The sequence below is a fragment of the Oncorhynchus tshawytscha genome, linkage group LG05 (genome assembly GCF_018296145.1).
Source record: "Oncorhynchus tshawytscha isolate Ot180627B linkage group LG05, Otsh_v2.0, whole genome shotgun sequence".
Taxonomy (NCBI): Eukaryota; Metazoa; Chordata; class Actinopteri; order Salmoniformes; family Salmonidae; genus Oncorhynchus; species Oncorhynchus tshawytscha.
In genome coordinates, this window is record NC_056433.1 from 800,247 (window position 1) to 826,364 (window position 26,118).

At 43.6% G+C, this 26,118-nt stretch overlaps 1 protein-coding gene across 1 annotated transcript in view; it reads left to right on the forward strand.

The window, feature by feature from the left end:
• Nucleotides 1-20,647, forward strand: part of LOC112235697 (DNA (cytosine-5)-methyltransferase 3A-like) — a 43,419-nt gene extending 22,772 nt beyond the window's left edge. The window contains exons 7-8 of the mRNA XM_042321297.1: nucleotides 1,753-1,871; nucleotides 19,681-20,647. Coding sequence (XP_042177231.1) covers nucleotides 1,753-1,871; nucleotides 19,681-19,822 — 261 coding nt within the window. The 3' untranslated portion in view covers nucleotides 19,823-20,647. The remainder of the gene's footprint in view (nucleotides 1-1,752; nucleotides 1,872-19,680) is intronic.
• Nucleotides 20,648-26,118: the final 5,471 nt, after the last annotated feature.

A 26,118-nucleotide genomic window follows, 5' to 3' on the forward strand; every position in this document is an offset into this window, starting at 1 on the left:
TAGCCTCCACATTGACTCTTTACCGTAATACCCTGTATATAGTCCCCACATTGACTCTGTACCGTAATACCCTGTATATAGTCCCCACATTGACTCTGTACCGTAATACCCTGTATATAGCCTCCACATTGACTCTGTACCGTAATACCCTGTGTGTAGCCTCCACATTGACTCTGTACCAGTACCCCCTGTATTTTGCCCCATTATTGTTATTTACTACTGGTCTTTAATTATTTGTTATTCTTATCTCTTACTTTTTTTTGGTTGTATTTTCAACCAACCTCACATAGCGGAGGAGACAGGGATAAATGACTTCACATATGGGAGGAGACAGGGATAAATGACCTCACATAGGGGAGGATACAGGGATAAATGACCTCACATTGGGGAGGATACAGGGATAAATGAGCTCACATAGGGGAGGGGACAGGGATAAATGACCTCACATAGGGGAGTAGACAGGGATAAATGACCTCACATATGGGGAGGAGACAGGGATAAATGACCTCACATAGGGGAGGAGACAGGGATAAATGACCTCACACAGGGGAGGAGACAGGGATAAATTACCTCACATAGCGGAGGAGACAGGGATAAATGACCTCACATAGGGGAGGAGACAGGGATAAATGACCTCACATAGGGGAGGAGACAGGGATGAATGACCTTACATAGGGGAGGAGACAGGGATAAATGAGAGACAGAGTGAATAGCTTGGTCTCCTTTGCCCCAGCAGGCCTTAATAAGGAATGGTATTTTTCTAGTTTTTGTTCTGTTTACATCCCTGTTAGTGAGCATTTCTCCTTTACCAAAATAATCCATCCACTTGACAGGTGTGGCATATTCAGAAGCTGATTGAACAGCATGATCATTACACAGGTGCACCTTGTGCTGGGGACAATAAAAGGCCACTCTAAAATGTATAGTTTTGTCACACAACACAATGCCACAGATGTCTCAAGTTTTGAGGGAAGGTGCAACTGGCATGCTGACTGCAGGAATGTCCACCGCAGCGGTTGCCAGATAATTTAATGTTCATTTCTCTACCATAAGCCGCCTCCAACATCGTTTGAGAGAATTTGGTAGTACGTCCAACCAGCCTCACAACCGCAGAACATGTGTTTTGCGTTGTGTGGGCGAGCGGTTTGCTGATTGATGTCAACGTTGTGAACAGGGTGCCCTATGGTGGCGGTGGTGTTATGGCATGAACAGTCATGGACGGACAACGAACACAATTGCATTTTATCGATGGCAATTGAATGCACAGAAATACAGTGACGAGATCCTGAGACCCATTATGAGGCCCATTTAGTTTTTAAATGTATGTGACCAACAGATGCATATCTGTATTCCCAGGCATGTGAAATCCATAGATTAGGGCCTAATGATTTTATTTCAATTGACTGATTTCCTCATATCAACTGTAATTCAGAAAAATCATTGACATGTTGTGTTAATATTTTTGTTCAGTAGATCTTTATTTGATTGCCATGTTTCCCCCACAGCTCTCTCTGCTGGGATCCCATGATTGGGCCAGTACTGACTGGGAATGTTTCATGATGCCCACCTGTGAGGTCTGGTGGTTGTGACAATGATAGCCATTGAAGAAGGGCTCATACCCCAAACGTTCATGAGGCAATACATTTATTCACTGTAGTGCTGTCCTATTTCTGTTCTTTGGGTTATATTTGGGACAGGTAAAATTGAGTCTGGGTCCCCTCCTGAACAGAACCCTATATTTATCTGTTGTAGTTTGGGAAGGTGCGTACAATAACAACGCGTTCGAACTCAGTGAAGCAGGGGAAGGATCAACACTTCCCTGTTTACATGGACAACAAGGAGGACATACTCTGGTGTACTGAGATGGAGAGGTAACCCCTGACCCCTGACCTAACTATATTGAGATGGAAAGGTAACCCCTGACCCCTAACCAAACTATACTGAGATAGAGAGGTAACCCCTGACCCTTGACCTAACTATGTTGAGATGGAAAGGTAACCCCGGACCCCTAACCAAACTCTACTGAGATGGAGAGGTAACCCTTGACCCCTAATCTAACAAAATACTGAGATGGAGAGGTAACCCCTGACCCCTGACCTAACTATATTGAGATGGAGAGGTAACCCCTGACCCCTGACCTAACTATATTGAGATGGAAAGGTAACCCCTGACCCCTAACCAAACTATACTGAGATAGAGAGGTAACCCCTGACCCTTGACCTAACTATGTTGAGATGGAAAGGTAACCCCGGACCCCTAACCAAACTCTACTGAGATGGAGAGGTAACCCTTGACCCCTAATCTAACAAAATACTGAGATGGAAAAGTAACCCCTGACCAAACTATACTGAGATGGAGAGGTAACTCCTGACCTAACTATACTGAGATGGAGAGGTAACCTCTGACCCCTGACCTAACTATACTGAGAAGGAAAGGTAACCCCTGACCAAACTATACTGAGAGGGAGAGGAAACTCCTGACCTAACTATACTGAGATAGAAAGGTAACCCTTGACCCCTGATCTAACTATACTGAGATGAAGAGCTAACCCCTGACCCCTAACCTAACTTAACCTAACTATACTGAGATGAAGAGGTAACCCTTGACCCCTAATCTAACAAAATACTGAGATGGGGAGGTAACCCCTGACCCCTAACCTAGCTCTACTGCGATGGAAAGGTAACCCTTGATCCCTAATCTAACAAAATACTGAGATGGAGAGGTAACCCCTGACCTAATTATACTGAGATTGAAAGGTAACCCCTGACCCCTAACCAAACTATCCTGAGATGGAAAGGTATATCCTCACCCCTGACCTAACTATACTGAGATTGAAAGGTAACCCCTGTACCCTAACCAAACTATCCTGAGATGGAAAGGTAACTCCTGACCCCTAACCTAACTATACTGAGATGGAGAGGTAACCCCTGACCCCTGACCTAACTATACTGAGATGGAGAGGTAACCCCTGACCTAACTATACCTAGATGGAGAGGTAACCTCTGACCCCTGACCTAACTATACTGAGAAGGAAAGGTAACCCCTGACCAAACTAAACTGAGATGGAGAGGTAACTCCTGACCTAACTATACTGAGATGGAGAGGTAACCCCTGACCCCTGACCTAACTATACTGAGATTGAAAGGTAACCCCTGACCCCTAACCTAACTATCCTGAGATGGAAAGGTAACCCTTGACCCCTGATCTAACTAAACTGAGATGGAGAGGTAACTCCTGACCTAACTATACTGAGATGGAGAGGTAACCCCTGACCCCGAACCAAACTATACTGAGATGGAAAGGTAACCCTTGACCCCTGATCTAACTAAACTGAGATGAAAAGCTAACCCCTGACCCCTAACCTAACTTAACCTAACTATACTGAGATGGAGAGGTAACCCTTGACCCTAATCTAACAAAATACTGAGATGGAGAGGTAACCCCTGACCTAATTATATTGAGATTGAAAGGTAACTGCTGACCCCAAACCAAACTATCCTGAGATGGAAAGGTATCTCCTGACCCCTGACCTAACTATACTGAAATTGAAAGGTAACCCCTGACCCCTGACCTAACTATACTGAGATGGAGAGGTAACCCCTGACCTAACTATACTGAGATGGAGAGGTAACTCCTGACCCCTAACCTAACTATCCTGAGATGGAAAGGTATCTCCTGACCCCTGACCTAACTATACTGAGCTGAGATGGAGAGGTATCTCCTGACCCCTGACCTAACTATACTGAGATGGAGAGGTAACTCCTGACCCCTAACCTAACTATACTGAGATGGAGAGGTAACCCCTGACCTACCTATACTGAGATGGAGAGGTAACCCTTGACCCCTAATCTTCCTATGCTGAGATGGAGAGGCAACCCTTGACCCCTAATCTAACTATACTGAGATGGAGAGGTAACCTCTGACCCCGAACCTAACGATACTGAGATGGAGAGGTAACCCCTGACCTAACTATACTGAGATTGGGAGGTAACCCCTGACCTAACTATACTCAGATGGAGATGTAACCCCTGACCCCTAACCTAACTATGCTGAGATGGAGAGGTAACTCCTGACCTAACTATACTGAGATGGAGAGGTAACCCCTGAACCCGAACCAAACTAGACTGAGATGGAAAGGTAACCCTTGACCCCTGATCTAACTAAACTGAGATGAAAAGCTAACCCCTGACCCCTAACCTAACTTAACCTAACTATACTAACCCTTGACCCTAATCTAACAAAATACTGAGTTGGAGAGGTAACCCCTGACCCCTAACCTAGCTCTACTGAAATGGAAAGGTAACCCTTGACCCCTAATCTAACTATACTGAGATGGAGAGGTAACCCCTGACCCCTAACCTAACTATACGGAGATGGAGAGGTAACCCCTGACCTAACGATACTGAGATGGAGAGGTAACCCCTGACCCCTGACCTAAGTATACTGAGATGGAGTGGTAACTCCTGAACCCTGACCTAACTATACTGAGATGGTGAGGTAACCTGTGACCCCTAACCTAACTATACTGAGATGGAAAGGTAACCCTTGACCTCTAATCTAACAAAATACTGAGATGGAGAGGTAACCCTTGACCCCTAACCTAACTATACTGAGATGGAGAGGTAACCCCTGACCTAACTATACTGAGATGGAGAGGTAACCCCTGACCTAACCTTACTGAGATGGAGTTGTATCTCCTGACCCCTGACCTATCTATACTGAGATGGAGCGGTAACCCCTGACCTCTGACCTAACTATACTGAGATGGAGAGGAAACTCTTGAACCCTAATCTAACTATACTGAGATGGAAAGGTAACCCCTGACCCCTAACCTAACTATACTGAGATGGAGAGGTAACCCCTGATGTAACTATACCGAGATGGAGAGGTAACCCTTGAACCCTAACCTAACTGTACTGAGATGGAAAGGTAACCCTTGACCCTAATCTAACAAAATACTGAGATGGAGAGGTAACCCTGACCTAATTATCCTGAGATTGATAGGTAACCCCTGACCCCTAACCAAACTATCCTGAGATGGAAAGGTATCTCCTGAACCCTGACCTAACTATACTGAGATTGAAAGGTAACCCCTGACCCCTAACCAAACTATCCTGAGATGGAAAGGTATCTCCTGACCCCTGACCTAACTTTACTGAGATGGAGAGGTAACCCCTGACCCCTGACCTAACTATACTGAGATGGAGAGGTAACCCCTGACCCCTGACCTAACTATACTGAGATGGAGAGGTAACCCCTGACCTAACTATACTGAGATGGAGAGGTAACCCCTGACCTAACTTTACCTAGATGGAGAGGTAACCTCTGACCCCTGACCTAACTATACTGAGAAGGAAAGGTAACCCCTGACCAAACTATACTGAGATGGAGAGGTAACCCCTGACCCCTGACCTAACTATACTGAGATGGAGAGGTAACCCCTGACCCCTAACCTAACTATACTGAGATGGAGAGGTAACCACTGACCCCTGACCTAACTATACTGAGATGGAGAGGTAACCCCTGACCTAACTATACCTAGATGGAGAGGTAACCCATGACCCCTGACCAAACTATACTGAGATGGAAAGGTAACCCTTGACCCCTGATCTAACTATACTGAGATGGAGAGGTAACCCCTGACCTAACTATACCTAGATGGAGAGGTAACCCCTGCCCCCTAACCTAACTATACTGAGATGGAGAGGTAACCCCTGACCCCTGACCTAACTATACTGAGATGGAGAGGTAACCCCTGACCCCTAACCAAACTATACTGAGATGGAGAGGTAACCCCTGACCCCTGACCTAACTATACTTAGATGGAGAGGTAACCCCTGACCTAACTATACTGAGATGGAGAGGTTAACCTCTGACCCCTTACCTAACTATACTGAGATGGAGAGGTAACCCCTGACCTAACTATACTGAGATGGAGAGGTAACCCCTGACCTAACAATACTGAGATGGAGAGGTATCTCCTGACCCCTGACCTAACTATACTGAGATGGAGCGGTAACCCCTGACCTCTGACCTAACTATACTGAGATGGAGAGGTAACTCCTGACCCCTAACCTAACTATACTGAGATGGAGAGGTAACCCCTGACCCCTGACCTAACTAAACTGAGATGTAGAGATATCCCTTGACTCCTGGCCTAACTACACTGAGATGGAGAGGTAACCCCTAAATAACACCTGACCTACCTATACTGAGATGGAGAGGTAACCCCTGACCTACCTATACTGAGATGGAGAGGTAACCCTTGACCCCTAATCTTCCTATGCTGAGATGGAGAGGCAACCCTTGACCCTAATCTAAATATACTGAGATGGAGAGGTAACCCCTGACCCCTAACCTAACGATACTGAGATGGAGAGGTAACCCCTGACCTAACTATACTGAGATTGGGAGGTAACCCCTGACCTAACTATACTCAGATGGAGATGTAACCCCTGACCCCTGACCTAACTATACTGAGATGGAGAGTTAACCCCTGACCTAACTATACTGAGTTTGGGAGGTAACCCCTGACCTAACTATACTGAGATTGAGAGGTAACCCTTGACCCCTAATCTAACTATACTGAGATGGAGAGGTAACCCCTGACCCCTAACCTAACGATACTGAGATGGAGAGGTAACCCCTGACCTAACTATACTGAGATTGGGAGGTAACCCCTGACCTAACTATAATGAGATGGAGAGGTAACCCCTGACCTAACTATACTGAGTTTGGGAGGTAACCCCTGACCTAACTATACTGAGATTGAGAGGTAACCCTTGACCCCTAATCTACCTATACTGTGATGGAGAGGTAACCCTTGACCCCTAATCTAACTATACTGAGATGGAGAGGTAACCCCTGACCCCTAACCTAAGTATACTGAGATGGAGAGGTAACCCCTGACCTAACTATACTGAGATTGGAGGTAACCCTGACCCCTGACCTAACTATAATGAGATGGAGCGGTAACCCCTGACCTCTAACCTAACTATACTGAGATGGAGAGGTAACCCCTGACCTAACGATACTGAGATGGAGAGGTAACCCCTGACCTAACTATACTGAGAAGGAAAGGTAACCCCTGACCAAACTATACTGAGATGGAGAGGTAACCCCTGACCCCTGACCTAACTATACTGAGATGGAGAGGTAACCCCTGACCCCTAACCTAACTATACTGAGATGGAGAGGTAACCACTGACCCCTGACCTAACTATACTGAGATGGAGAGGTAACCCCTGACCTAACTATACCTAGATGGAGAGGTAACCCCTGCCCCTAACCTAACTATACTGAGATGGAGAGGTAACCCCTGACCCCTGACCTAACTATACTGAGATGGAGAGGTAACCCCTGACCCCTAACCAAACTATACTGAGATGGAGAGGTAACCCCTGACCCCTGACCAAACTATACTGAGATGGAGAGGTAACCTCTGACCCCTGACCTAACTATACTGAGATGGAGAGGTAACCCTGACCCCTGACCTAACTATACTTAGATGGAGAGGTAACCCTGACCTAACTATACTGAGATGGAGAGGTTAACCTCTGACCCCTTACCTAACTATACTGAGATGGAGAGGTAACCCCTGACCTAACTATACTGAGATGGAGAGGTAACCCTGACCTAACAATACTGAGATGGAGAGGTATCTCCTGACCCCTGACCTAACTATACTGAGATGGAGCGGTAACCCCTGACCTCTGACCTAACTATACTGAGATGGAGAGGTAACTCCTGACCCCTAACCTAACTATACTGAGATGGAGAGGTAACCCCTGACCCCTGACCTAACTAAACTGAGATGTAGAGATATCCCTTGACTCCTGGCCTAACTACACTGAGATGGAGAGGTAACCCCTAACACCTGACCTACCTATACTGAGATGGAGAGGTAACCCTGACCTACCTATACTGAGATGGAGAGGTAACCCTTGACCCCTAATCTTCCTATGCTGAGATGGAGAGGCAACCCTTGACCCCTAATCTAAATATACTGAGATGGAGAGGTAACCCTGACCCCTAACCTAACGATACTGAGATGGAGAGGTAACCCCTGACCTAACTATACTGAGATTGGGAGGTAACCCCTGACCTAACTATACTCAGATGGAGATGTAACCCCTGACCCCTAACCTAAGTATACTGAGATGGAGAGGTAACCCCTGACCTAACTATACTGAGATTGGAGGTAACCCTGACCCCTGACCTAACTATAATGAGATGGAGCGGTAACCCCTGACCTCTAACCTAACTATACTGAGATGGAGAGGTAACCCCTGACCTAACGATACTGAGATGGAGAGGTAACCCCTGCCCCTAACCTAACTATACTGAGATGGAGAGGTAACCCCTGACCTAACTATACCTAGATGGAGAGGTAACCTCTGACCCCTGACCTAACTATACTGAGAAGGAAAGGTAACCCCTGACCAAACTATACCTAGATGGAGAGGTAACCCTGACCCCTGACCTAACTATACTGAGATGGAGAGGTAACCCCTGACCCCTGAACTACCTATACTGAGATGGAGAGGTAACCCCTGACCCCTAACCTAACTATACTGAGATGGAGAGGTAACCCTGACCCCTGACCTAACTATACTGAGATGGAGAGGTAACCCCTGACCTAACTATACCTAGATGGAGAGGTAACCCCTGACCCCTGACCTAACTATACTGAGATGGCGAGGTAACGCCTGACCCCTGACCTACCTATACTGAGATGGAGAGGTAACCCCTGACCCCTAACCTAACTATACTGAGATGGAGAGGTAACCCCTGACCCCTAACCTAACTATACTGAGATGGAGAGGTAACCCTGACCCCTGACCAAACTATACTGAGATGGAAAGGTAACCCTTGACCCCTGATCTAACTATACTGAGATGAAGAGCTAACCCCTGACCCCTAACCTAACTTAACCTAACTATACTGAGATGAAGAGGTAAACCTTGACCCCTAATCTAACAAAATACTGAGATGGAGAGGTAACCCTGACCTAATTATACTGAGATTGAAAGGTAACCCCTGACCCCTAACCAAACTATCCTGAGATGGAAAGTTATATCCTGACCCCTGACCTAACTATACTGAGATTGAAAGGTAACCCCTGACCCCTAACCAAACTATCCTGAGATTGAAAGCTAACTCCTGACCCCCTAACCTAACTATACTGAGATGGAGAGGTAACCCCTGACCCCTGACCTAACTATACTGAGATGGAAAGGTAACCCCTGACCCCTGACCTACCTATACTGAGATGGAGAGGTAACCCTTGACCCCTAATCTAACTATACTGAGATGGAGAGGTAACCCTGACCCCTAACCAAACTATACTGAGATGGAGAGGTAACCACTGACCTAACTATACTGAGATGGAGAGGTAACCCCTGACCTACCTATACTGAGATGGAGACGTAACCCTTGACCCCTAATCTTCCTATGCTTAGATGGAGAGGCAACCCTTGACCCCTAATCTAACTATACTGAGATGGAGAGGTAAACCCTGACCTAACTATACTGAGATTGGGAGGTAACCCCTAACCTAACTATACTGAGATGGAGAGGTAACCCCTGACCCCTAACCTAACTACACTGAGATGGAGAGTTAACCCCTGACCTAACTATACTGAGATGGAGAGGTAACCCCTGACCCCTGACCTAAGTATATTGAGATGGAGTGGTAACTCCTGATCTACCTATACTGAGATGGAGAGGTGACCTCTGACCCCTGACCTACCTATACTGAGATGGAGAGGTAACCCCTGACCTACCTATACTGAGATGGAGAGGTAACCCTTGACCCCTAATCTTCCTATGCTGAGATGGAGAGGCAACCCCTGACCCCTAACCTAACGATACTGAGATGGAGAGGTAACCCCTGACCTAACTATACTGAGATTGGGAGGTAACCCTGACCTAACTATACTCAGATGGAGATGTAACCCCTGACCCCTGACCTAACTATACTGAGATGGAGAGTTAACCCTGACCTAACTATACTGAGATGGAGAGGTAACCCCTGACCTAACTATACTGAGTTTGGGAGGTAACCCTGACCTAACTATACTGAGATTGAGAGGTAACCCTTGACCCCTAATCTAACTATACTGAGATGGAGAGGTAACCCCTGACCCCTAACCTAACGATACTGAGATGGAGAGGTAACCCCTGACCTAACTATACTGAGATTGGGAGGTAACCCCTGACCTAACTATAATGAGATGGAGAGGTAACCCCTGACCTAACTATACTGAGTTTGGGAGGTAACCCCTGACCTAACTATACTGAGTTTGGGAGGTAACCCCTGACCTAACTATACTGAGATTGAGAGGTAACCCTTGACCCCTAATCTACCTATACTGTGATGGAGAGGTAACCCTTGACCCCTAATCTAACTATACTGAGATGGAGAGGTAACCCCTGACCCCTAACCTAAGTATACTGAGATGGAGAGGTAACCCCTGACCTAACTATACTGAGATTGGGAGGTAACCCCTGACCTAACTATAATGAGATGGAGCGGTAACCCCTGACCTCTAACCTAACTATACTGAGATGGAGAGGTAACCCCTGACCTAACGATACTGAGATGGAGACGTAACCCCTGCCCCCTAACCTAACTATACTGAGATGGAGAGGTAACCCTTGACCTAACTATACCTAGATGGAGAGGTAACCTCTGACCCCTGACCTAACTATACTGAGAAGGAAAAGTAACCCCTGACCAAACTATACCTAGATGGAGAGGTAACCCCTGACCCCTGACCTAACTATACTGAGATGGAGAGGTAACCCCTGACCCCTGAACTACCTATACTGAGATGGAGAGGTAACCCCTGACCCCTAACCGAACTATACTGAGATGGAGAGGTAACCCCTGACCCCTGACCTAACTATACTGAGATGGAGAGGTAACCCCTGACCTAACTATACCTAGATGGAGAGGTAACCCTGACCCCTGACCTAACTATACTGAGATGGCGAGGTAACCCCTGACCCCTGACCTACCTATACTGAGATGGAGAGGTAACCCCTGACCCCTAACCTAACTATACTGAGATGGAGAGGTAACCCCTGACCCCTAACCTAACTATACTGAGATGGAGAGGTAACCCCTGACCCCTGACCAAACTATACTGAGATGGAAAGGTAACCCTTGACCCCTGATCTAACTATACTGAGATGAAGAGCTAACCCCTGACCCCTAACCTAACTTAACCTAACTATACTGAGATGAAGAGGTAAACCTTGACCCCTAATCTAACAAAATACTGAGATGGAGAGGTAACCCCTGACCTAATTATACTGAGATTGAAAGGTAACCCCTGACCCCTAACCAAACTATCCTGAGATGGAAAGTTATATCCTGACCCCTGACCTAACTATACTGAGATTGAAAGGTAACCCCTGACCCCTAACCAAACTATCCTGAGATTGAAAGCTAACTCCTGACCCCCTAACCTAACTATACTGAGATGGAGAGGTAACCCCTGACCCCTGACCTAACTATACTGAGATGGAAAGGTAACCCCTGACCCCTGACCTACCTATACTGAGATGGAGAGGTAACCCTTGACCCCTAATCTAACTATACTGAGATGGAGAGGTAACCCCTGACCCCTAACCAAACTATACTGAGATGGAGAGGTAACCACTGACCTAACTATACTGAGATGGAGAGGTAACCCCTGACCTACCTATACTGAGATGGAGACGTAACCCTTGACCCCTAGTCTTCCTATACTTAGATGGAGAGGCAACCCTTGACCCCTAATCTAACTATACTGAGATGGAGAGGTAAACCCTGACCTAACTATACTGAGATTGGGAGGTAACCCCTGACCTACCTATACTGAGATGGAGAGGTAACCCTTGACCCCTAATCTAACTATACTGAGATGGAGAGGTAACCCCTGACCCCTAACCTAACTATACTGAGATGGAGAGGTAACCCCTGACCTAACTATACTGAGATTGGGAGGTAACCCTGACCTAACTATACTCAGATGGAGACGTAACCCCTGACCCCTAACCTAACTATACTGAGATGGAGAGGTAACCCCTGACCCCTAACCTAACTATACTGAGATGGAGAGTTAACCCCTGACCTAACTATACTGAGATGGAGAAGTAACCCCTGACCTAAGTATACTGAGATGGAGTGGTAACTCCTGATCTAACTATACTGAGATGGAGAGGTAACCCCTGACCCCTAACCTAACTATACTGAGATGGAGAGTTAACCTCTGACCTAACTATACTGAGATGGAGAGGTGACCTCTGACCCCTGACCTAACTATACTGAGATGGAGAAGTAACCACTGTCCCCGAACCAAACTATACTGAGATGGAGAGGTAACTTCTGACCCCTGACCTAACTATACTGAGATGGAGAGGTAACCCCTGACCTAACTATACTGAGATGGAGAGGTAACCCCTGACCCCTAACCTAACTATACTGAGATGGAGAGGTAACCCCTGACTTAACTATACTGAGATGGAGAGATAACCCCTGACCTAACTATACTGAGATGGAGAGGTAACCCTTGACCCCTAATCTAACTATACTGAGATGGAGAGGTAACCCCTGACCCCTAACCAAACTATACTGAGATGGAGAGGTAACCCCTGACCCCTGACCTAACTATACTGAGATGGAGAGGTAACCCCTGACCTACCTATACTGAGATGGAGAGGTAACCCTTGACCCCTAATCTAACTATACTGAGATGGAGAGGTAACCCCTGACCTAACTATACTGAGATTGGGAGGTAACCCCTGACCTACCTATACTGAGATGGAGAGGTAACCCTTGACCCCTAATCTAACTATACTGAGATGGAGAGGTAACCCCTGACCCCTAACCTAACTATACTGAGATGGAGAGGTAACCCTGACCTAACTATACTGAGATTGGGAGGTAACCCCTGACCTAACTATACTGAGATGGAGAGGTAACCCTGACCCCTGACCTAAGTATACTGAGATGGAGTGGTAACTCCTGATCTAACTATACTGAGATGGTGAGTTAACCCCTGACCCCTGACCTAACTATACTGAGATGGAGAGGTGACCTCTGACCCCTGACCTAACTATACTGAAATGGAGAAGTAACCACTGTCCCCGAACCAAACTATACTGAGATGGAGAGGTAACTTCTGACCCCTGACCTAACTATACTGAGATGGAGAGGTAACTCCTGACCTAACTATACTGAGATGGAGAGGTAACCCCTGACCCCTAACCTAACTATACTGAGATGGAGAGGTAACCCCTGACCTAACTATACTGAGTTGGAGAGATAACTCCTGACCTAACTATACTGAGATCTAGAGGTAACTTCTGACCCCTGACCTAACTATACTGAGATGGAGAGGTAACCCCTGACCTAACTATACTGAGATGGAGAGGTAACCCCTGACCCCTAACCTAATTATACTGAGATGGTGAGGTAACCCCTGACCCCTAACCTAACTAAACTGAGATTGTGAGGTAACCCCTGATGCCTGACCTAACTAAACTGCGATGGTGAGGTAACCCCTGACCCCTATCCTACATTTTGTTACATTACAGCCTTATTCTAAAATGTATTAAATTGTTTTTTCCCCTCATCAATCTACAAACAATACCCTATATCACATTTACATAAGTATTCAGACCCTTTACTCAGTACTTTGTTGAAACACCTTTTGCAGCGTTTACAGCCTCCAGTCTTCTTGGGTATGATGCTACAAGCTTGGAGTCTTCTTGGGTATGACGCTACAAGCTTGGCACACATGTATTTGGGGAGTTTCTCCCATTCTTCTCTGCAGATCCTCTCAAGATCTGTCAGGTTGGATGGGAAGAATCGCTGCACAGTCTCGCTGGTTTTCATCAAGGATATCTCTGTACTTTGCTCTGTTCATCTTTCCCTCAATCTTGACTAGTCTCCCAGTTGCTGATGCTGAAAAACATCCCCACCACCATGCTTCACCGTAGGAATTTTGCCAGGTTTCCTCCAGGCGTGACGCTTGTCATTCAGGCCAAAGAGTTCACTCTTGGTTTCATCAGACCAGAGAATCTTGTTTCTCATGGTCTGAGAATCCTTTAGGTTCGTTTTGGCAAATTCCAAGCTGGCTGTCATGTGCCTTTTACTGAGGAGTGGCTTCCGTCTGGTCACTCTAAAATAAAGAAGAAGTTACAGGTCTGTGAGAACCGGAAATCTTGCTTGTTTGTAGGTGACCAAATACTTATTTTCCACCATAATTTGCAAATAAATTCATTAAAAATCCTACAATGTGATTTTCTGGAAAAAAAATAATCATTTTGTCTGTCATAGTTGAAGTGTACCTATGATGAAAATTACAGGCCTCTCTCATCTTTTTAAGTGGGAGAACTTGCACAATTGGTGGCTGACTAAATACTTTTTTGCCCCACTGTAGATATTCCATAAAAATCTGCCGTTTCCAGCTACAATAGTCATTTACAACATTAACAATGTCGTATTTCTGATCAATTTTATGTTATTTTAATGGACAATAAATGTGGAGATTTCTAAGTGACCCCAAACCTTTGAACGGTAGTATATAAACTCAGCAAAAAAAGAAACGTCCCTTTTTCAGGACCCTGTCTTTCAAAGATAATTAGTTAAAATCCAAATAACTTCAAAGATCTTCATTGTAAAGGGTTTAAACACTGTTTCCCATGCTTGTTCAATGAACCATAAACAATTAATGAACATGCACCTGTGGAACGGTCATTAAGACACCAACAGCCTACAGACGGAAGGCAATTAAGGTCACAATTATGAAAACTTAGCACACTAAAGAGGCCTTTCTACTGACTCTGAAAAACACCAAAAGAATGATGCCCAGGGTTACACCGAGGCCTGTATTCTGGAGCGGGATCGATTTGGAGATGGAGGGTCCGTCATGGTCTGGGGCGGTGTGTCACAGCATAATCGGACTGTGCTTGTTGTCATTGCAGGCAATCTCAATGCTGTGCGTTACAGGGAAGACATCCTCCTCCTTCATGTGGTACCCTTCTTGCAGGCTCATCCTGACATGACCCTCCAGCATGACATTGCCACTAGCCATACTGCTCGTTCTGTGCGTGATGTTCTGCAAGACAGGAATGTCAGTGTTCTGCCATGGCCAGTGAAGAGCCCGGATCTCAATCCCATTGAGCACATCTGGGACCTGTTGGATTGGAGGGTGAGGGCTAGGGCCAGTCAATAATCCACCCAGTTTCCCTCCATCAAAATGCATAGAAAATGAATCCCAAACGTTACTAATAACTTTTCCAAACAAGTCAAACAACATTTATAATCAAAACTTAGGTACCCTAATACATTATAAACAATCAAATTTAAGACGGAGAATCATTATTGTCTTTACCGGAGAAAAATTCAAAAGGAAGGCGCTCTTCCACGCGCTTGGAAACACTACAGCCAAAATGGGAGCCACCTAGAAAAACTACAATTTCTAGCCCATTTTTCCAAAAACCATTGACTGTTTACATCTAGTGGAAGCCCTAGGAACTACAATCTGGGAGGATTTCACCTTATAATAAAAGTGACAGCCATTGAAAACAGTGGTAGGCTGAATTCTTTTGGGGGGGATGGTTTGTCCTCTGGGTTTTTCCTGCCATATCAGTTATGTTATACTCAGAGACATAATTTTAACAGAAACTAGAGTGTTTTCTATCCAAATCTACCAATTATATGCATATCCTAGCTTCTGGGCCTGAGTAGCAGGCAGTTTACTTTGGGCACACTTTTCATCCGGATGTGAAAAAATACTGCTCCCTACCCAAGAGAGGTTAAATACTTGCTTTGTATACCCATTCTTGCCTAAATTAGCATTTTAACGTCTTTCCTACCCTACCGGCTACCGATGTTATTCTTCTGTGAGCTGCTCCATGCCAAAAATGCACACTGACGCCTGCTAAAACAAGGCTATGTGTGCGGTGCGCATGTGAATATAAACTCAGCAAAAAAAAAGAAACATTTTCAGGACCCTGTTTCTCAAAGATAATTAGTAAAGATCCAAATAACTTCACAGATCTTCATTGTGAAGGGTTTAAACACTGTTTCCCATGCTTGTTCTATTAACCATAAACAATCATTAAACAGTTAATGAACATGCACCTGTGGAACGGTCGTTAAGACACTAACAGCTTACAGACGTTAGGCAATTAAGGTAACAGTTATGAAAGACAATAAAGAGGTCTTTCTACTGACTCTGAAAACACCAAAAGAATGATGCCCAGGGTCCCTGCTCATCTGCGTGAACGTGCCTTAGGCATACTGCAAGGAGGCATGAGGACTGCAGATGTGGCCAGAGCAATAAATTGCAATGTCCGTACTGTGAGACGCCTAAGGCAGCGCTACAGGGAAACAGGATGGACAACTGATTGTTCTCGTAGTGGCAGACCACGTGTAACAACACCTGCACAGGATTGATACATCTGAACATGAGACCTGCGGGACAGGTACAAAATGGCAACAACCACTGCCCGAGTTACACCAGGAACGCACAATCCCTCCATCAGTGCTCAGACTGTCCGCAATAGGCTGAGAGAGGCTGGACTGAGGACTTGTGGGCCTGTTGTATGGCAGGTCCTCACCAGACATCACCGGCAACAATGTTGCCTATGGGCACAAACCCACCGTCGCTGGACCAGACAGGACTTGCAAAAAGTTTGCAGGTGCCTTGGTGGAAGAGTGGGGTAACATCTCACAGCAAGAACTGGCCAATCTGGTGCAGTCCATGAGGAGGAGATGCACTGCAGTGCTTAATGCAGCTGGTGGCCACACCAGATACTGACTGTTACTTTTGATTTTGACCCCCCCCCTTTGTTCAGGGACACATGATTCAATTTCTGTTAGTCACATGTCTGTGGAACTTGTTCAGTTTATGTCTCAGTTGTTGAATCTTGTTATGTTTACACAAATATTTACACATGGTAAGTTTGCTGAAAATAAAAGCAGTTGACAGTGAGAGGACGTTTCTTTTTTGGCTGAGTTTATATATATATATACACTCAAGTTTGTGAACTGTTACAAATGAGCGGATTCAGCTTTTTTTATATAGACTCGTTGCACACGTATATAGAATTGAGCACACAGCCTTGCAATCTCCATAGACAAGCATTGTCAGTAGAATGGCCTTACTAAAGAGCTCAGTGACTTTCAACATGGTCCCAACATGGGATGCCATCTTTCCAACAAGCCAGTTCATCACATTTCTGCCCTGCTAGAGCTGTCCTGGTCAACTGTTAGTGCTGTTATTTTTTATGTGGAAATGTGTAAGAGCAACAACAGCTCAGCCGCAAAGTGGTAGGCCACACAAGCTCACAGAACGAGACCTTCGAGTGCTGAAATGCACAGCGCGTAAAAATTGTCTGTCCTTGGTTGCAACAATCACTTTCTAGTTCCAAACTGTCTCTGGAAGCAATGCCAACACAAGAACTGTTCGTTGGGAGCTTCATGAAATGGGTTTCCATGGCCGAGCAGCCCCACACAAGCCTAAGATCACCATGCGCATAGCTAAGGTCTACTGTCTCTACTCTAGTTATATTATCTCTACTCTAGTTATAATGTCTCTACTCTAGTTCTACTTCTCTACTCTAGTTCTATTATCTGTACTCTACTTCTGCTGACTCTTCTGTAGACCTACTGTTTCTACTCTAGTTTTTCTGTCTCTAATCTAGTTCTATTATCGTTACTCGAGTTCTATTCTCTCTTTAGTTCTACTGTCTCTACTCTACTTATACTATCTCTTCTCGTTCTTTTATCTCTACTCTAGCTCTACTGTATCTACTTTAGTTCAACTGCCTCTACTCTAGGTCTACTGTCTCTACTTTAGTTCTACTGTCTCTACTTTAGTTCAACTGTCTCTACTTTAGTTCTACTGTCTCTACTCTAGGTCTACTATATCTACTGTAGTTCTGTTGTCTAGTTCTGCTGTCTACTCTAGATCTAATATCTCTAGTTGTCTCTACTCTAGTTCTACTGTCTCTGTTCTAGTTCTACTGTATCTATTCTAGATCTCCTGTCTCTACTCTAGTTATACCGTCTCTACTCTAGTCATCCTATCTTTATTTCTACTGTCTTTTGTTTTTCTACTTTAGTTATATTATATCTAGCTCTACTATCTCTACGGTAGCTCTACTATGGTTCTACTGTCTCTATTATACTAGCTGTTTTTCAGTTCTACTATCTCTAATACAGTTATACTGTCTCTACTGTAGTTCTACTATCTCTACTTTAGTTCTACTATCTCTACTGTAGTTCTACTATCTCTACTTTAGTTCTACTGTCTCTACTGTAGTTCTACTATCTCTACTTTAGTTCTACTATCTCTACTGTAGTTATACTGTCTCTACTGTAGTTCTACTATCTCTACTTTAGTTCTACTATCTCTACTGTAGTTATACTGTCTCTACTGTAGTTCTACTATAGTTCTACTATCTCTACTTTAGTTATACTGTCTCTACTGTAGTTCTACTATCTCTACTTTAGTTCTACTATCTCTACTGTAGTTATACTGTCTCTACTGTAGTTCTACTATCTCTACTTTAGTTCTACTATCTCTACTGTAGTTATACTGTCTCTACTGTAGTTCCACTATCTCTACTTTAGTTCTACTATCTCTAATACAGTTATACTGTCTCTACTGTAGTTCCACTATCTCTACTGTAGTTCTACTATCTCTAATACAGTTATACTGTCTCTATTGTAGTTCTATAATCTCTACTGTAGTTCTACTATCTCTACTTTAGTTCTACTATCTCTAATACAGTTATACTGTAGTTCTACTATCTCTACTTTAGTTCTACGATCTCTACTTTAGTTATACTATCTCTAATACAGTTATACTGTCTCTACTGTAGTTCTACTATCTCTAATACAGTTATACTGTCTCTATTGTAGTTATACTATGTCTACTTTAGTTATACTATCTCTAATACAGTTATACTGTCTCTACTGTAGTTCCACTATCTCTACTTTAGTTCTACTATCTCTAATACAGTTATACTGTAGTTCTACTATCTCTACTTTAGTTCTACGATCTCTACTTTAGTTATACTATCTCTAATACAGTTATACTGTCTCTACTGTAGTTCTACTATCTCTAATACAGTTATACTGTCTCTATTGTAGTTATACTATGTCTACTTTAGTTATACTATCTCTAATACAGTTATACTGTCTCTACTGTAGTTCCACTATCTCTACTGTAGTTCTACTATCTCTAATACAGTTATACTGTCTCTATTGTAGTTATACTATGTCTACTTTAGTTCTACTATCACTACTGTAGTTCTACTATCTCTACTTTAGTTCTACTATCTCTAATACAGTTATACTGTCTCTACTGTAGTTCTACTATCTCTATTGTAGTTATACTATCTCTACTGTAGTTTTACTATCTCTACTTTAGTTCTACTATCTCTAATACAGTTATACTGTCTCTACTGTAGTTCTACTATCTCTACTTTAGTTATACTATCTCTAATACAGTTATACTGTCTACTGTAGTTCTACTATCTCTATTGTAGTTATACTATCTCTACTGTAGTTTTACTATCTCTACTTTAGTTCTACTATCTCCAATACAGTTATACTATTTCAATTAATTTTATATTTTGTCTTTTGTAACCTCTGACCTCTTACCTCTGCAGGGTTTTTGGGTTCCCGGTCCACTACACAGATGTGTCCAACATGAGTCGTCTCTCCAGACAGCGTCTGTTGGGGCGGTCCTGGAGCGTTCCAGTCATACGACACCTCTTCGCCCCACTCAAAGAGTACTTCGCCTGCAACTAATACACACACACACACACACACACACACACACACACACACACACACACACACACACACACACACACACACACACACACACACACACACACACACACACACACACACACATACACAAACACACACATACACACACACACCTTAACTGAAAGAGTTCTCAGCCTGGAGCCCCGCCCATGACCCACAGGCCAATGCCCAACCAGAAAGGTTCCAGCCCCGCCCGGTGTTAACCAATCACAAGCCAGGATATGCCCCAACCCTGGTGCTAACCAATCACAAACTATACCTGTTATCCAGCCACAAAACAATACTCCGATAACATGGACTGTCTATCTTCCAGTCTCTCTGTCACTCACACCTCAGATTCCATGGTGCTAGTTGACAAAGGTGCTTCAACACTCAGTGGTGCTTAATCTCCTCTACATCTCCCTCCTGTTAATCAAATCTATGGTGCTACACACACACACACACACACACACACACACACACACACACATGTCACTACCAGGTCTTTGTTCAGTAGTTTCATTAGTTTGCAGTGTTTCTTTCTCTTCAGGTAGCAGCTTGTTTTCTACTGTCTCTAAGTGCAGCGTAGAAGAGGGGTTAGAGGTCAGGGGTTAGAGGTCAGTGTTCTACAGTTAAGCGTTGTGGAGGTAGTTCAGCATGACGAGTAACTTGCCTGAGACCTGAGGACTCAGGTTAGCGCCCAGAGAGAGCCTAGTCTTTATTTCAGTGGGCTAACATGGTCTCGTGGCGCACAGACAATCCAGGTTTACACAGCAGTCAGTCACACTAGTGGGTTACACAGTTTGCTGCACACACATACACACACACAGTTGTGATGAGCTGTTTCCAACCCTGTGCTCCGTCATGCGCAAACACAGCTGTCTCCCATGGTGCAGTGGGGCGTTATGTCATAAGGTGCTCGCTTACGGTAACATGGTTACTATGGGTTACCATCAATTACTATCTGTCAGTATAGTGAGTGGTCTGTTGTACTGTAGGGGGAGGGGCTTGGGGGCAGGGGTGGGATGTTTATTTGTTGTTTGATGTGATTTACTGGTGGTCATTTGATTGACAGGTGATAAGTCAACGAGGGTATCACCCATTGAGAGTTTTAACAGGGTGGAGTCCGAGCAGGCTGTCACATACAGACATGCACGCTCCTCTCACGGGTGTAATGAAATGTGTTTTGAAGAGGAAGGACCGGTGATGTTTCAAAAGGTGCTAAAATTTAAAAAAATAGAATATATGAGATCTATAGTTAGAATAAGGTTGTCTTTCCAATGGCTGTATTTAGTTGTGGTAGAGAGTCAAAGGCAATATTATGTACTCTTGTATCTTGTATGCAGAATAACTAAAGCAGAATAACTAAAGGCATTTTAACTTTGTACTTGAACCTGTAATGAATAAAGGATTCATGTTTTAGCCTAGAGATAATGTCTGGCACACTGATCGTGTATTATGGTACATATACCTTCCTCCTCCCCAGCAAACCGGGAACATTCCCAGAACGTTAGCTCAGATTCCCATTAAGTTCTAGTTAGGATTTTATGTAACATTAGGATGATATCATATATGTATTTATCAAATGTGTTTTAAGAAAACATTCCAAGGATATTTCATGTAACATTTAACAACCACAATAGAACATTCCCCAAAAGTTTGTATGTTTGTATAAAACATTTGCATGATGTTGCTAGAACGTTCCTATAAACATATGTAATGTGTTCTTTAAAAGGTTCCCAGAATGTTTCATTAGGTTGTGGGAACAGTCTGGTGGGAACATCACAATATATATGTTCCAAAACTGTCCCGTTGTGTTGCTGATTCTACAACTTTTCTTTTACAGTGCCAAAAACATTCACCTGGTGTTACAAGAACGTTCCCAGAACACATTTAGTCTGTTCTTTAATGGTTCCCAGAATGTTTCATTGGGTTGTGGGAACAGTCTGGTGGGAACATTGTAATAATCAGCTTGGATTGTAAACTATGCTACCATATAAAATAAATACTGTTTTCCTATGAGAATCACTGAAGCAATACAGACAAAATTAATAAAGTGAGAAAAATAATCATATATTATATTAAAAGTGTATAAATTCACAAAACCAATTAAATATGCCCCAAATAAATGTCAGAATGTCCTAGTCCCAAAACCAACAGAAATGGTCCCAAAGCAGCCTAGTGGTTAGAGCGTTGGACTAGTAACTGAAAGTCTGCAAGATCGAGTCCCTGAGCTGACAAGATAAACATCTGTCGTTCTGCCGCTGAACACGGCAGTTAACCCACTGTTCCAAGGCCGTCATTGAAAATAATCATTTGTTCTTAACTGACTTGTCGAGTTAAATGAAGGTAAAGTAATAATTACTTCTTAACTGACTTGTCTAGTTAAATTAAGGTATAAAAATGCTAAAATATGCGACCCACCACCTGGATGAAGTATGAAGCAAAATAAAATATATATTTTTTTTACATTGAATAAAAGTAGAGACTCAGAGCTACAAAATTGTATATCATACTATATAGTTGAGGAACAATTGAAATGTAATTCTGCTTTGAAAGTTGTTCCTTAAATAAGAATTTGTTCTTAACTGAATTGCCTAGTTAATTAAAGGTCAAATTAAAATAAATATTCCCCTGCAAAAATGTCACTCGAACAGAAGGGGGAACTAACAACCAAAACAAAACAGGCAATGTTTTAGGAGGGATTCTGAAAGATGCTCAGACGCTCCACTGAAAGTTGACTAGCAACAACAACTGGAACCTAAAAGACTCCCGCCATTTCCTCCCGAGAAGAGATGTACGCTATCCTGCTTCTCATCAACCTGTGAAAGGTTAAACCAATTGTGTGAGCGGTAGGCATGGTCAGATTTCTCCATTCACTTCTCCGGGCGTTGTATTGGGCAGTTCAACAGTGAGAAATGTCTCAGTCCCTCGAGCACAAACATTGTGCCATCCAGGAGCACAAGTACAAGACATCAATAAGCTGTTCCCAGACATTTTAAACCTGCATCAGGAAATTGAGTCTATCATAGTTAATGTGGGGTTCAATGACATGAAGGGCAGCTCAGAACAGCTGAAGATGGATTTTAAAGAACTGATTGGGTCTCTGCTTTACACCAACAAACGCCCCATAATATCTGTCCCTCTGCCCTCTCTAAATCGTGGCATTGAACAGTTCAACAGACTTTTATCCCTCCATAACTGGCTACCAGACTATTACAGCTCTGTGGGTGAAACATTAACTGACAATGTTGATACCTTCTGGAAACAAAGCTTGTTTTATAAGGAGTAAGTGATCAACTCAAATGATTTGGGTTCCTGGATCCTTTCACAGCATTAAAATGCTACGTTGAGACAGTGATTTATCAATGACCTAAGCCCAGCTCAGTTAATCCCTACCATTGTGTTGCTGAGTTGTCATAATGCTTCCTTCAGTAAATGTACATTATACCAGGGGTGTTGGAAGACACAATGTAAGTAACCTAATTGATGTCCCTCTAACTACCCTGAATGACTCAGCTGATCCTACAGCTATTGAATGCAGTAATCATGTGTCTATGAACCAGAGTTATACTGTTAGAACTGAGCCGGTGTGCCCTAAATCAAATGTATTGGTCACATACACATGGTTAGCAGGTGCCCTATCCCATCTGGACAAGAGGCATACCTATGTAAGAATGCTGTTCATTGACTACAGCTCAGCATTCAACACCATAGTACCCTCCAAACTCATCATCAAGCTCGAGGCCCTGGGTCTGAACCCCGCCCTGTACAACTGGGTCCTGGACTTCCTGGCGGACCGCCCCCAGGTGGTGAAGGTAGAAAACAACACCTCTTCGCTGATCCTCAACACAGCACCCCACAAGAGTGTGTTCCCTGCCCTCTCCTGTACTCCCTGTTCACCCACGACTGCGTGGCCATGCACGCCTCCAACTCAATCATCAAGTCTGCAGACAACACAACCATAGTAGGCCTGATTACCAACAACGATGAGACATCCTACAGGGAGGAGGTGAGGGACCTGGGAGAGTGGTGCCACGAAAATAACCTCAGGAAACAGCAGAGGGAGCACCCTCCCTATCCACATCGATGGGACCGAAGTGGAGAAGGTGGAAAGCTTCCTCGGCGTGCACATCACTGACAAACTGAATTTTAATTTTCATCATAAGTACACTTCAACTATGACAGACAAAATAAGAGAAAAAAATCCAGAAAATCACATTGTAGGATTTTTTATGAATTTATTTGCAAATTATGGTGGAAAATAAGTATTTGGTCACCTACAAACAAGCAAGATTTCTGGCTCTCACAGACCTGTAACTTCTTATTTAAGCGGCTCCTCTGTCCTCCACTCGTTACCTGTATTAATGTCTGAACTTGTTATCAGTATAAAAGACACCTTTCCACAACCTCAAACAGTCACACTCCAAACTCCACTATGGCCAAGACCAAAGAGCTGACCAAAGAGGACACCAGAAACAGGTAAGCAGCTTGGTTTGAAGAAATCAAGCATTTCGCTACACCCGCAATAACATCTGCTAAACAAGTGTATGTGACCAATACATTAGATTTGATTTATTGTGAGTGTAGCGAAAGGCTTATGCTTCTAGTTCTGACAGTGCAGTAACAAGTAGGAAGTCCACTGTGTGCTGCTCACCCTGCACGAACATAATTCAAAACAAATTTTTATATAGCCCTTCTTACATCAGCTGATATATCAAAGTGCTGTACAGAAACTTGGCCTAAAACCCCAAACAGCAAGCAATGCAGGTGTAGACGCACTGTGGCTAGGAAAAACTCCTTAGAAAGGCCAAAACCTAGGAAGTAACCTAGAGAGGAACCAGGCTATGATGGGTGGCCAGTCCTCTTCTGGCTGTGCCGGGTGGAGATTATAACGGAACATGGCCAAGATGTTCAAATGTTCATCAATGACCAGCATGGTCAAATAATAATAATCACAGTAGTTGTCGAGGGTGCAGCAAGTCAGCACCTTGGGAGTAAATGTCAGTTGGCTTTTCATAGCCGATCATTAAGAGTATCTCTACCACTCCTGCTGTCTCTAGAGAGTTGAAAACAGCAGGTCTGGGACAGGTAGCATGTCCGGTGAACAGGTCAGGGTCGAGAGAGAGAAATAGGTCGAGAGAAAGAAAGAGAGAGAGAATTAGAGAGAGCATACTTAAATTCACACAGGATAAATACCATGAGCATGTCTTCTTCTGCTAAGCTTCCCAGTAAAGCAATGAAAACCATCAAGCATCCCAGAAAAGTCCTAAAAAAATCAAAAATAGCCCACGTTAACATATGTAACATAAAAAACAAGGTTCAGGAAGTCAATAATTTGCTAGTAACAGATGACATTCCTATTCTGACTATCTCTGAAACTCACTTAGATAAAACATTTGATGATACAATGGTAGCAATACAAGGTTATAACATTTACAGAAAAGATAGAAATGCCAATGTTGGAGGTCTTGCTGTTTATATTCAGAACCACATTCCTGTAGAGCTTAGAGAGGATCTCATGTTAAATAGTGTTGAAGTAATATGGCTACAGGTTCACCTGCCTCACCTAAAGCCATTTCTGGTAGGAAGCTGCTATAGACCACCAAGTGCTAACAGTCAGTATCTGGATAAAGTGGAAAATGCTTGATAATGTATGTGATGTCAACAGAGAGGTATATTTTCTGTGTGATTTAAATATTGACTGGCTTTCATCAAGCTGCCCACTCAAGAAAAAGCTTCAAACTGTAACCAGTGTCTGCAACCAACCTAGCTACAAACAGCACAGGAATGAAATCATCTACATGTATTTATCACAGCTTTACTAACAAAATTAGCTTGAAAGCAGTATCCAGATCCATAGGATTTAGTGATCACAATATAGTAGCCATATCTAGGAAAACCACAGTTCCAAAGACTGGGCCTAATATAGTATATAAGAGGTCATACAAGAAGTTTTGTAGTGATTCATATGTTGATGATGTAAAGAATATCTGTTGGTCCGTGGTGTGTCGTAAGGAGCAAACAGAAACTGATCTTGACACGTTTATGAAAATGCTTATTCCAGTTACTAATCAGCACCCAATAAGCACCCAAAATGACTGTAAAAACTGTTAAATCCCTGTGGGTTGATGAGGAATTGAAAGATTGTATGGTTGATGGGGATGAGTCAAAAGGAGTGACAAATAAGTCTGGCTGCACAACTGATTGGCAAAACATACTGCAAATTGAGAAGTCATGTGGCTAAACTGAATAAAAAGGAGAAGAAACTACTCTATGAATCAAAGATAAAT